Below are 14111 nucleotides of genomic sequence, written 5' to 3' on the forward strand. Positions count from 1 at the left end.
AATTAACACTGACTGTCACACACACATGATTTGTGTCAAACATCTGAGTGTTAAGTATGAGAAATATAGAAGAAACACATGGTTCACCTTAAAAAGGGAAAATTCAGTTTTACTACTTCTGTGTTAACGGTCCATAGTTTATAATGCACACTATTGTTTTACTCTAGACACATGCACGACGTGCGTACGCGTACACATAAACACCCACATACACACAGACATCCTCTCTCTTCTCGTCTTCCCTCTCTCTCCCTCTCTCTCACACACACACATACAGCTCTGTCTCTCTGCTGCCTTTGATATTTCCCCTCGTGCACTGTGGGTCCCATTTGATCTACAACATGAGGAATCTGAAACGGCGCTCCATCTCCAACACCTGTTTTCAATTCAGACTGCAGACAGAAACATTTGATTATTTCTCACAGTTTTCGTTCTGATTCAGCCACTATTAGTCATGTTTGGAGAGGGATAGTTTACCTGCGAGTTAAATATGATAGATTGATTCTAAAATGATTCAAGACCAATAATTAGTACAATTATATGATTTTTTTTCCTGCAATTTGGACACCTACCTTGCTCAAAAAGTTGATTTCAAATAGGTTCAATATGTTTGGGACTCCATGACATGAGTAATGTCTTTCTGTTAAGTTTTCTATTTAAACTGTGGAAAATACTGGGTATTTCATGTGTGATGGTTGTCAGGATGGTGGAGTCAGTTTTAAAGCTGTCATGGTTGAAAAGACTGAAGAATTAGGCTCGTATCATGTGATGCAGTCACATGGTGGAGGTGAGACTGTGTGCCGTCATTCAAATTTTTACCAAAGCCTCTATATCAGGACATACATTTTCTACATGAATGACAACTGAGCTGACAACTGAGCTACAGGGCCTTCCCTGTAGCTCAGTTGGTAGAGCATGGTGTTTGGAACACCAGGGTTGTGGGTTCAATTCCCACGGGGGGCCAGCACAGAAAAAATAAAAAAAAAATGTATGAAATGTATGCATTCACTACTGTAAGTCGCTCTGGATAAGAGCGTCTGCTAAATGACTAAAATGTAAATATCAATCTCATTTCATCCCAGAAATTACACCTAGATGCTGACCTCTTCATCACTTTTTGGTACATATTTTTTTTAAAGCAAGAGGGAAAATCAACATCTTACAAAATATTTGTGAATTTTATTTGGCTTTGAAAAGAATAATACACTCATTGTTGTTCTACAATACATGTGGAGTAAAACAAATCACCAAGCATTGCATAGCGAAGTGAAAATAAACCATAACTATTTCAATGACCGTCCGCTTTGCTGCCAAATTGCTGAAACACTTCATTGTGTCTAATTGTTTGGGGGACAGAACATGCACAAAGGCAATTAAGAATGCTATGCATAGGCAGCACTTCCACAGGGCCAAGAGTATTGAGGCTAAAGCATAACATACATTATGCAGTTTACGGTTAACATATTGTTGCTATATAAAACCTGATTTGCGTGAATTATCAAATGTAAAAATTATAATAATCTGAGGATAAACTTTCCCTACACCATTTATGTAAGTAAATGTAATGTATACTACACTTATACTGTAGTTCCATGGTCACATAAATATTTGTAACATAATTGTATTGTTTGACATACATGTATCCTAGAAGTACAGTATTGACAACTGTTTGTTTGTTTTATCGAAAAAGATTGAAGTACAATTCTGGTTATGAAGTAAGGTATTGTTTCCAATAGTATGTCGATATAATTTTTTTCCAATTTTACACTACTATTATTTTAAGTGACATAACATTCAGAATAAGTTATCATTGAAAATATGAAATAAAAATAACCGCTTGGTGAAAGTTAAATATAATACATTTTAAAATATTTAAATGCTCTTTTATCAAAATACTCTGTAATACACACGCATAGAAAGGCAACATTTCATATTCATGTTCAGGAAATTGATGGAATAAGATAACAAACATTATAAACACACACACACACACATCATTCAGCTTACTCCATACAAAATAATTGGTCACTGCTCAACCAGCCGAAGTACTTCGAGCAAAATCAGTACTTGTCATCCAAAAATAATCAATGAATCAACAAAGTATCAGACAACATTAACATGACAAAAATGTTATCAGACAAAACACAACCTTCCATTTCAAAAAAGTTCCTCTACCTTGGAAGCACCTGTGAAGTTAAGTGAGGTTCCAAATTTGCTCTGTAATTTGAAATTGTGCGAAACCATGTTTGTTTCTAAAACGTGTTGACAAAATGTGACAGAGTCAACAACAAAAAAGGTCCTCTTTTTGGATCACAACGCCACCCAGAGGATGGATATGTTAGTGCCTCCCTTGTGGGTGATCTGGTTAACACGACCACGTACGCAGTCCAGTGTCACATAGATGGCTGTACCGTTCTGGACCTGGAAGGAGGCCCTCAGGCCCACATTGGCCCACTCGCTGCCCTCAGGCATGTGCCCAGACATCTGCTGGGCCACGGGTATAGCCTGTCCACCCTCCCCGCTGCCCCCGTGCCGGTGCAGAGTGAGCTTCACCACGTTACACGAATGGATCAGCTTCAGGTTGAGGGCCACGTTAGCGGTCCCCTCCCCCCGGAAGACAAAGTTCTTTTGGGCGTTGGGTTCCCCAGAACGGGCCAGGCGCACTTGGTCTGATTCTGGGCTGACCTGCTGGAAGAGGAGGGCTTTGTTGCGGACGACTCCAGAGGGAAGGTCTGTCCTGGACACTGTGGCAGTCAGGGCAGAGGAGACAGCTGAGGGGATCCAGATAAGGCTCAGTATACTGATCCCAGTACTGTCTCCAAAGTAGCGGATATTACACTGGGATGGGGATAGGATCTCGAAACTAAGCGAGTGCCCACTATCCACCCTGACAGCCCCAGACAGGGTGATTGATGTGTCCCTGTAGTTGACGCCCGACTTGAATGCCTGCATCAATTCCTGGTTGGTCCCGTTGCGGTTGGCATAGGCCACCAGAGAGAAGCCCTCTCGGATGCAGGTGTGGCCCATGGAGTACAGCGCTTGCTGTAGGACAAATTTCACCACGCCACTCTCTGTGAAGCGCACCCCGCGGCTGTCGTGGGTCAACCCCACCATGTAAGGGTCAGAGACGGAGGTGATGCGGAAGGTTGGACGGTAGTTGGTCTGGTAGTGGGCCGACATTGACATCTGTGCTGTCATGGCCACGGCTCCAGTATCGTGGGACAGCCAGAGCAGGCTGAAGGAAGGCCCGTTGAGTTCGTAGACATGCAGATCCTTACTCTGGTTGCAATGCTGGTTGGGACTCTTCAGGAACAGTGTCAGCATGTAGTTGGGCTCGACCTCTGCGCTGCCACTAACGCTAACGCCCTGGAAGTACTTCCCGTCTGGCTGCTCAATGCGGACCCCACTGAGGTCGTGGCCTTCCTCCTCTTGACTGCTGTTGAGCCGCATGCCCACCTGGAGGAAGTTCCTGCAATTGTGCTTTAGGGCAAAGTTATGGTCCAGCCACATCAAGCCGTGTTGCTGGAAGGTTAGCCGGCCGTCGTGGTTGGACAGCAAGTCGCTGGCTTCTTTGATCTGGACATTGAGCTGGAGGCCAGGGAAGATGTGGCTGCCAGGGGCCCTGGCTGGGGGCAAGGTCACGGTGGCGCCCCAGGACTGGGACATCAGATTGTCTGTGAAGGGTCCACAGACAGAATCACTGGTGGCTGTACAGGGGATGGCAATGGGGTCTCCATTGCAGTCAGAACAAGCCTGGCACTCCGGAAGCTCCTGGTTGTAGAAGTAGTCATGACCACATACTCCAGCAGCAGCCTCCCTTTCCGACATGCCCAGGCACCTGAACCCTCCTGCTCAGCATCAAACAATGACAAAGAGAAGGAGATCAGAAATATGAGCATATGCCAAATTGCTTGATACTCTTAGTTGGCTATTCAGTAAAAGGACTTCTGGAACCAGGATGGATATCATGTCTAATTACAAATTAGAAATGTTGTAAGCCTTACCTGGAGTGTTGAGGCACTTCACTCCCTGTCCACATAGGTTTGGTAATTCAAGGCATTCGTCTCTGTCCTGGCATATTCTGTCTGCATTGGGAGAGCACTGGGAGACCAGGAAGAAACCAGGTGGGCACATGGTACACTTCTCACACTGCGGCGGCTCCCTCTGGAAGTCACAGTAATCCTCCGGTCCACACGGGGCGCCACACCCCAGCAGGGGGTGCGGAAGGTGGGCTTCCCCGACCACATCCATCAACTTAGCATCTACATCCATGTGCATGTCCTTGCGAATGGCATAGGACTTCTGCAGGTGGCTCCGAGCCTGGCTCTGGAGGCCTGCCAGGTGGCTCTCGAAGTAGCTCTGGAGCTCCCCTTGGAGGCCTTGGAAGGACACCTGTTTGACAGTGTCAGAGAGCAGGCCATACTGTGCCTTGACCACGTCCATCTGCTCGTACATGCGCCGCTGCTGCTCCAGGATCTCCCGCTGCTGGGCCAACAGCGCCCCCTGCTGTTCAGCTAGCTTTTGCTGCAGGTCGCGGATGATCGTCTGCTGAGCCTGAAGGGCCTCTACCAGCTTCTCCTGCCCCTTAGCCAGTTGGAGGTGTAAGATGAGGGCATCCTCTGAAGGCACCTCGTTCTCCCCTGTGAGATGGAATAGGGCAGGGTTTAAAGTGTGGAGTAGTCAGAGATAGTTCCACATCCTATGTATAGCTAGCTATTAAACTGGAATCAAGTACTAATAAATGTGCTCCTCTACTCTAAGAAGATTAGACTTCAAAACAGTTCAGCAAATCATTACTGAAATTGTGGTTAATGCTAAATTAAATATACTGTGAAATTATGATAATACAATACATCACTTTTGGAGATGAAATACTTTTTTTTATTTTTGTTAAACTATTTTGGCACAAAATCTAAAAGTCCAACATCAAGTAATGGAAGTTTCCTATCCAGGCTTTTTATAGACATTAAAGCATTCTAAGTTTTCTTGACTGTCAGACATTTTTCTAGTTCAACTGGCCTGCAGTCAATGCATGCATCATCTTGGGTCTCAAACACAAGAAGATGGTAGCAATGATGCCTAATGTTGCATGTTTAAATGAATCCCAAATGAATTAAAAGTAATAAACGGGATATTATGTGATTTCCATTTCACCATGTCATTTCTAAACAAAAATCTATGTAGCCTACCAGACAATAAATCGCTATCAAAACCGCGTGTTTTGGAATAAGACTACTTTGGTTATTTTGCAAACGCATTGTGTAAAGGGGTTCTAAATTATGCACACATCCACGGAGTTCAATCTGGCACTCGTTGGAACCCCTTTACACACTATGTATCTTCCCTCATCTGTCAATTACGTTTTTCTTAATAGATAGCCTACACTGTAAAGGTGTTACTGTGGATTTGACAGTAGATTACAGGCAGCTCGTGGCAAGTAAAATTCTGTATTTCCTGGTACACCTAATGTAATATAAATACGGCATCAAAGCAAGTACTGTGTAATTACACAAAGTACAATACTGTAAAATGTACTGTATTATACTGTAAAAACAAAAAAGGTAAATGAATGGAATAATGAAATTCATTGGGGGGGGGGGGGTTAAGGGATTGGTGTAAGCATGTTGGCTGCTAGGTAAAGTGTTTACACATTACAGTATATTAATTAATATTTGGGTATTTATATCACTTGCACTTCTAGAGGTCTTACCAAAGGCTTCCAAACTGGCATCGACTACAGGGCAAAACAGCAGTGATGTTACATTTAATGCTGGAGCTCCAGGCATGCATTGAAATCACAAAGCAGTGTGCAGATGACTGTATCACTTTATCAGAAGCATGTGATCAATGATGTCTGAAGTTTTGCTGAACAACCACCTGGTTGGTTTGGTATTTATTTGGTAGAAGACAAAGGCTACGCTCACCCTATGGGACATCATCTATAATCATTTGGCAGCTCTAAATTATTTTGACCAGCAGGTGCCAGTAGTGTATACTGTGTTGATCAAAGCCCTGAATAATGAACCTATGTTCAACACAATTGGATGGAAAATCTCAATGCTTCAAGAAGCTTTGTACTCCCATCACTACAAAACAGACCAAAAGGACATGGTCAAGTTTTAATACTTGCTGCCCATTCAAACTGATGCTCGCGGGTGCAACAAATATACCCTATGTGCACCGAAGATATGGTATGGTACTGTATTCTGTGGGGTGGAATAACAGTACCATACGAAATACAGCAATGTTTTGCCATGCACACAATATTTTCCCACAATGCACCATAATTTACAGTATGGTGCAGTAAAATGTTTCAGCGTATTTGACTGTTTATAATACCCCAAATGACCATATAATTTACAATTTTCCGTTACTGTGTAGTATTTGAATGCATTATAACACTAATAATAATATATTTCATATACAATTGATGTGTGGGTATATACTAACCTGGTTTAATGTCACATGTGAGCTGCACTCCCAAAGGCGCACTGCCAAGTTCAGATGCAGGATATCCAAACTCTGGAAATTCTCCCAGAAACTGAGCAGCTCTGTCCGGCATATGGACAGGGGAAGGCTGGCTGGAAGCTGCGGCGTCATCAGCCTGACAGCCCTCTCCCACACAATATTTTGGACGGGGCTTTGGCCGTATCCTTAGTGGCAATTTACATTCGATCCCTTTACAGTCTCTGGTGTCGTTAAAAGCTTGGAGCTGTTTCTGAGGAGTAACGCAATCCGCTCCAGTACATCCTGCACCGAAAACTTCAGAAGTTTGCATCCTTGCGCTTTCCCTAGCGCTGTCACTGTGCCTACCGCGCTGTGGTTGAACAACATACGTGTCTGTGGTGTCTCCTCTTGACTGAGAGCTGTGGTACACATGGTGCTGGCTGGGGACTGTCTGTCCCGATCTGCCATGTGTTGTTGGATTATATTGCCGCGGTGGTCTGGATGATCTACCCCCCAGGCAGTGGGCTCCGACGCAGGGTCTGGGATCCCCAGTCTCGCCACCGTGGCAGTGCGTCCCCCGGCATATCTCTGCGACACCTCTTACTGTGTCATGTAATGATAACGAGTACACCAATAACAACAGCACTGTTCTGGACAATGCCATTTTGCATTTGCTTATCTCCCTGGAGAAAATGAAAACGATTTAAACTTCAGCATCTTTTCGCTCTTATGACACCAATGCGCAAAAATCTCACATTTTGGATAGATATGCTTATTTGATTAAATTAGATTTGGTTTAGGCTGGTTTCCCCCCATGTATTTTCTTGTTTAACTATAACAGTTAAAGTAGGCTACCTGAAATCCAGATATGACAAAGTAAACTCCAACAGACAAAACAATAGGGAACATTACCTGTGGCTTTGGTATTTGGTGTGGATGCCCTTTTTGAACGTCGTCAATAAGATAAGAAAACAATTTGAAACGTGCATCGCTCCCCTCACTCCATGTCTGACCCACTCTGAAGGCTTCTGGAATAGAATGCTAGTATGTGACATTCCAACGACTTAATTAGCATCAGGTTTCCCCAGCCGCAAATTAACCCTTCCCCTTCCTATTCTTCCTTCCTATCGGAACACACTAAAAACAAATGGTTCTATACAGTACCAAATACGGGTTATTGGGCTTGTAAGCATAGAGGAATCCTTTCTGGTACTTTACACTCTTCAAATCAAATCAAATCCAGCGTCATTATATAGCACATTTCAGACATGAAATGCAACGCAATGTGCTTTACAGAAAGAAAAACAACAACAAAAAACATTGACAATAAAAACTGAAATATTTACTACACAACAAACATAAGAGGATTTAAAAAAAGGAATAATAACAACTGAATTAAGGAAAAACAAAGCTAAAAAAGGTGTGTTTCAAGATCTCTTTGAAATATGTCCACAGTTTCTGCCCCCCTCAGGTTCTCTAGAAGGCTATTCCAGGGCATAATAACTAAAGGCTGTCTCTCCATGCCTCTTGGTCCTAGGCTTTGGGATAGTTAAAAGTCCAGTGTCAGAGGGACCTACTGGGTTAATAATTTAAAAGCATGTCTGACATGTATTGGGGTGCACAATCGTGGATTTATTTAAAAACCAATAGAAGCATCTTTAAATTCATTCTAAAACTCAGGCAGCCAGTGCAGACATTAAAACCGGTGTAATATGTGCTCTCCTTCTGGTCTTGGTCAGTACCCGTGTTGCAGCATTCTGTATGTTTTGCAGTTGACTAATGGCTTTCTTGGGTAGACCAGACAGGAGAGCATTACAGTAGTTAAGCCTGCTTGTAATAAAAGCATGGATGAGTCTCTCTGTATCAGCCTAAGAGAGAATTAGTGGTGACTCGAGGAAACCTGGAGATCCTCAAGGAACCAATGGAGGTCCTCAAGGAACCATTGCTAGTCAATGGTTCATGTTTGCACCTTCGGTTAGTCGAGGGGTTTTTGAGGAACCTTTTAATGGTTCAATGTAGCAATTGGTTCCTGAAGGAACCCTGGAGTGGAGGCGTGGCTTAGTAGGGGCGTGGCTTTAAGATATATATTTTTTGGGGCAACATGTTAGAGTAAAAATCATTGCTGTTCATCTGTTCAGTTGTATTGTTTACTAATGAGAAGTAGTTCTCTTTTAATGGACTTAGATTTTTTTTGTCTTGTTCAGTTAAAAGAATGAATCTTATGACAAATTTTGTTAATTTGAGTCAGTAATCCTAAGAACACACAGGACCCCCTATCGGCCAACGGACTCGAAAGAGTCATGATTCTACGAGCTTCTCGTTCACATGTTGTTCACCATAGGGGGCTTTTTGGAGCTGTCATTGGTGACTGGGGCTTGTAAACGTGTGCTTTCGACAATGTACTTTTGTTGATTGCTAGGCATATAAATACGATTATTTCTTGATACAAACAAATCAAATGGTATATGTCACATGCGCTGAATACAACAGGTGTAGACCTTACAGTGAAATGCTTACTTACAAGCCCTTAAGAAAAACATGTTAAATAGAAAATAAAAGTAACAAATAATTTAACAGCAGCAGTAAAATAACAATTGCGAGGCTATATACCAGGGGTACCGGTACAGAGTCAATGTACAGGGGCACCGGTTCGTCAAGGTAGTTCAGGTAATATGTACAGTTGAAGTCGGAAGTTTACATACACCTTAGCCAAATACTTTTAAACTCAGTTATTTCACAATTCCTGACATTTAATCCTAGTAAAAATTCCGTCTTAGGTCAGTTAGGATCACCACTTTATTTTAAGAATGTGAAATTTCAGAATAATTGTAGAGAGAATTATTTATTTCAGCTTTTTTTTTGTCATCACATTCCCAGTGGGTCATTAGTATTTGGTAGCATTGCCTTTAAATTGTTTAACTTGGGTCAAATGTTTCGGGTAGCCTTCCACAAGCTTTCCACAATAAGTTGGGTGAATTTTGGCTCATTCCTCCGGACAGAGCTGGTGTAACTGAGTCAAGTTTGTAGGCCTCCTTGCTCGCACACGCTTTTTCAGTTCTGCCCACAAATTTTCTATAGGATTGATGTCAGGGCTTTGTTGTCCTTAAGCCATTTTGCCACAACTTTGGAAGTATGCTTAGGGTCATTCCATTTGGAAGACCCATTTGCGACCAAGCTTTAACCTCCTGACTGATGTCTTGAGATGTTGCTTCAATATATCCACATAATTTTCCTACCTCATGATGCTATCTATTTTGTGAAGTGCACCAGTCCCTCCTGCAGCAAAGCACCCCACAACATGATGCTGCCACCCCCGTGCTTCACGGTTGGGATGGTGTTCTTCAGCTTGCAAGCCTCCCCCTTTTTCCTCCGAACAAAACAATGGTCATTATGGCCAAACAGTTCTATTTTTGTTTCATCAGACCAGAGGACATTTCTCCAAAAAGTATGATCTTTGTCCCCATGTGCAAACCGTTGTCTGGCTTTTTAATGGTGGTCTTGGAGCAGTGGCTTCTTCCTTGCTGAGCGGCCTTTCAGGTTATGTCAATATAGGACTCGTTTTACTGTGGATATAGATACTTTTGTACCTGTTTCCTCCAGCATCTTCACAAGGTCCTTTGCTGTTGTTTTGGGATTGATTTGCACTTTTTGTCCCAAAGTACGTTCCTCTCTAGGAGACAGAACGCGTCTCCTTCCTGAGTGGTATGATGGCTGCGTGGTCCCATGGTGTTTATACTTGCATAGTATTGTTTGTACAGATGAACGTGGTACCTTCAGGTGTTTGCAAATTGCTCCCAAGAATGAACCAGACTTGTGGAGGTCTACAATTTTTTTTCTGAGGTCTTGGCTGATTTCTTTTGATTTTGAAGGTAGGCCTTGAAATACACTGCTCAAAAAAATAAAGGGAACACTTAAACAACACAATGTAACTCCAAGTCAATCACACTTCTGTGAAATCAAACTGTCCACTTAGGAAGCAACACTGATTGACAATACATTTCACATGCTGTTGTGCAAATGGAATAGACAACAGGTGGAAATTATAGGCAATTAGCAAGACACCTCCAATAAAGGAGTGGTTCTGCAGGTGGTGACCACAGACCACTTCTCAGTTCCTATGCTTCCTGGCTGATGTTTTGGTCACTTTTGAATGCTGGCGGTGCTTTCACTCTAGTGGTAGCATGAGACGGAGTCTACAACCCACAGAAGTGGCTCAGGTAGTGCAACTCATCCAGGATGGCACATCAATGCGAGCTGTGGCAAGAAGGTTTGCTGTGTCTGTCAGCGTAGTGTCCAGAGCATGGAGGCGCTACCAGGAGACAGCCCAGTACATCAGGAGACGTGGAGGAGGCCGTAGGAGGGCAACAACCCAGCAGCAGGACCGCTACCGCCGCCTTTGTGCAAGGAGGAGCAGGAGGAGCACTGCCAGAGCCCTGCAAAATGACCTCCAGCAGGCCACAAATGTGCATGTGTCTGCTCAAACGGTCAGAAACAGACTCCATGAGGGTGGTATGAGGGCCCGACGTCCACAGGTGGGGGTTGTGCTTACAGCCCAACACCGTGCAGGACGTTTGGCATTTGCCAGAGAACACCAAGATTGGCAAATTCGCCACTGGCGCCCTGTGCTCGTCACAGATGAAAGCAGGTTCACACTGAGCACATGTGACAGACGTGACAGAGTCTGGAGACGCCGTAGAGAACGTTCTGCTGCCTGCAACATCCTCCAGCATGACCGGTTTGGCGGTGGGTCAGTCATGGTGTGGGGTGGCATTTCTTTGGGGGGCCGCACAGCCCTCCATGTGCTCGCCAGAGGTAGCCTTACTGCCATTAGGTACTGAGATGAGATCTTCAGACCCCTTGTGAGACCATATGCTGGTGCGGTTGGCCCTGGGTTCCTCCTAATGCAAGACAATGCTAGACCTCATGTGGCTGGAGTGTGTCAGCAGTTCCTGCAAGAGGAAGGCATTGATGCTATGGACTGGCCCGCCCGTTCCCCAGACCTGAATCCAATTGAGCACATCTGGGACATCATGTCTCGCTCCATCCACCAACGCCACGTTGCACCACAGACTGTCCAGGAGTTGGCGGATGCTTTAGTCCAGGTCTGGGAGGAAATCCCTCAGGAGACCATCCGCCACCTCATCAGGAGCATGCCCAGGCGTCGTAGGGAGGTCATACAGGCACGTGGAGGCCACACACACTACTGAGCCTCATTATGACTTGTTTTAAAGGACATCAAAGTTGGATCAGCCTGTAGTGTGGTTTTCCACTTTAATTTTGAGTGTGACTCCAAATCCAGACCTCCATGGGTTGATAAATTGGATTTCCATTGATTATTTTTGCGTGATTTTGTTGTCAGCACATTCAACTATGTAAAGAAAAAAGTATTTAATAATATTATTTCATTCATTCAGATCTAGGATGTGTTATTTTAGTGTTCTCTTTATTTTTTTGAGCAGTGTACATCCACAGGTACAACTCCAATTGACTCAAATCATATCAATTAGCCTATCAGAAGCTACTAAAGCCATTACTTCATATTCTGGAATTTTCCAAGCTGTTGAAAGGCACAGACAACTTAGTGTATGTAAATGTCTGACCCACTGAAATTGTGATACTGTGAGTTGATAGTGAAATAATCTGTCTGTAAACAATTGTTGGAAAAATTACTTGTGTCATTCACAAAGTAGATGTCCTAACCAACTTACCAAAACTATAGTTTGTTCACAAGAAATTTGTGGAGTGGTTGAAAAATGAGTTTTAATGACTCCAACTTAAGTGTATGTAAACTTCCAACTTCAACTGTATGTATTGTTTTTTCTCATAAAGTAGTGCAGATATTTTGTCTGCATTAGTTCTTCCTTCATTTGTTGATGAGTATTTTGACGGTTTTGGTGAAAACTGTTAATATTAAACTTCTGATTTCAACTGTAAACGTAGGTAGAGTTAGTGACCATGCATTGATAATAAACAGAGAGTATATAATAAACAGAGAGTAGCAGCAGTGTAAAAGAGGGGTCTGGTTAGCCCTTTGAATGGCTTGGGCGTAGAAGCTGTTAAGCATTTTGGATCTAGACTTGGCGCTCCGATACCGCTTGCCGTGCAGTAGCAGAGAGAACAGTCTATGACTGGGGTAGCTGGAGTCTTTGACAATTTTTATGACACAGCCTGGTTTAGAGGTCTTGGATGGCGTGAAGCTTGGCCCTATTGATGTACTGGGCCGTACGCACTACCCAAGCAGTTGCCATGCCAGGCAGTAATGGAACCAGTCAGGATGCTCTCAATGGTGCAGCTGTAGAACCTTTTGAGGATCTGAGGACCCATGTCAAATCTTTTCAGTTTTCTGAGGGGGAATAGGCTTTGTCGTGTCCTCTTCACAACGTTCTTAATGTGTTTGGACCACGATAGTTTGTTGGTTATGTGGACACCAAGGAACTTGAAGTTCTCAACCTGCTCCACTGCAGCCCCGTCGATGAGAATGGGGGCGTGCTCGGTCCTCTTTTTTCTGTATTCCTCAGTCTTCTCCTTTGTCTTGATCACATTGAGGGAGAGGTTGTTGTCCTGCTACCACACGGCCAGGTCTCTGACCTCTTCCCTATAGGCTGTCTCATTGTTGTTGGTGATCAGGCCTACCACTGTTGTGTCATCGGCAAACATAATGATGTTGTTGTAGTCGTGCCTGCCATGCAGTCATGGGTAAAAAGGGACTACAGGAGGGGACAGAGCACGCACCCTTGAGGGACCCCCGTGCTGAGGAGCAGTGTGGCAGATGTGTTGCTACCTACCCGTACCACCTGGGGGTGGCCTGTCAGGAAGTCCAGGATCCAGTTGCAGAGGGAGGTGTTTAGTCCCAGGGTCCTTAACTTAGTGATGAGCTTTGATTGGCTATGAAAAGCCAACTGACATTTACTCCTGAGGTGCTGACTTGTTGCACCCTTGACAACTACTGTGATTATTATTTGACCATGCTGGTCATTTATGAACATTTGAACATTTTGGCCATGTTCTGTTATAATCTCCACCCGGCACAGCCAGAAGAGGACTGGCCACCCCTCATAACCTGGTTCCTCTCTAGGTTTCTTCCTAGGTTTTGGCCTTTCTAGGGAGTTTTCATAGCCACTGTGCTTCTACACCTGCATTGCTTGCTGTTTGGGGTTTTAGACTGGGTTTCTGTACAGCACTTTGATATATCAGCTGATGTAAGAAGGGCTATATAAATAAATTGGATTTGATTTGATTTGAGGGCACTATGGTGTTGAACAACTGAGATCTAGTCAATGAATAGCATTCTCTCATAGGTGTTTCTTTTGTCCAGGTGGGAAAGGGCAGTGTTGAGTGCAATAGACATTGCATCATCTGTGGATCTGTTGGGGCGGTATGCAAATTGGAGTGGGTCTAGGGTTTCTGGGATAATGTTGTTGATGTGAGCCATGACCAGCCTTTCAAAGCTCTTCATGGCTACAGATGTGAGTGCTATGGGTTGGTAGTCATTTAGGCAGGTTATCTTAGTGTTCTTGGGCACAGGAACTATGGTGGTCTGTTTGAAACATGTTGGTATTACAGACTCAGTCAGGGACAGGTTGAAAATGTCAGTGAAGACACTTGCCAGTTGGTCAGCGCATGCTCGGAGTACACGTCCTGGAAATCTGTCTGGCCCTGTGGCC

At 43.9% G+C, this 14111-nt stretch overlaps 1 protein-coding gene across 1 annotated transcript; it reads right to left on the bottom strand.

Moving 5' to 3' along the window:
• Positions 1-1159: 1159 nt before the first annotated feature.
• On the bottom strand, positions 1160-7574 carry nell3 (NELL (neural EGFL like) family member 3). Its single transcript, XM_014181022.3, has 4 exons — positions 7360-7574; positions 6451-7130; positions 4005-4640; positions 1160-3848 (listed from the first exon to the last, which is right to left on the bottom strand). Exons 1-4 carry the CDS (start codon positions 7500-7502, stop codon positions 2311-2313), a joined length of 2997 nt encoding a protein of 998 aa, XP_014036497.2. The 5' UTR covers positions 7503-7574; the 3' UTR covers positions 1160-2310.
• Positions 7575-14111: the final 6537 nt, after the last annotated feature.

The sequence above is a fragment of the Salmo salar genome, chromosome 29 (genome assembly GCF_965601325.2).
Source record: "Salmo salar chromosome 29, fSalSal1, whole genome shotgun sequence".
NCBI lineage: Eukaryota > Metazoa > Chordata > Actinopteri > Salmoniformes > Salmonidae > Salmo > Salmo salar.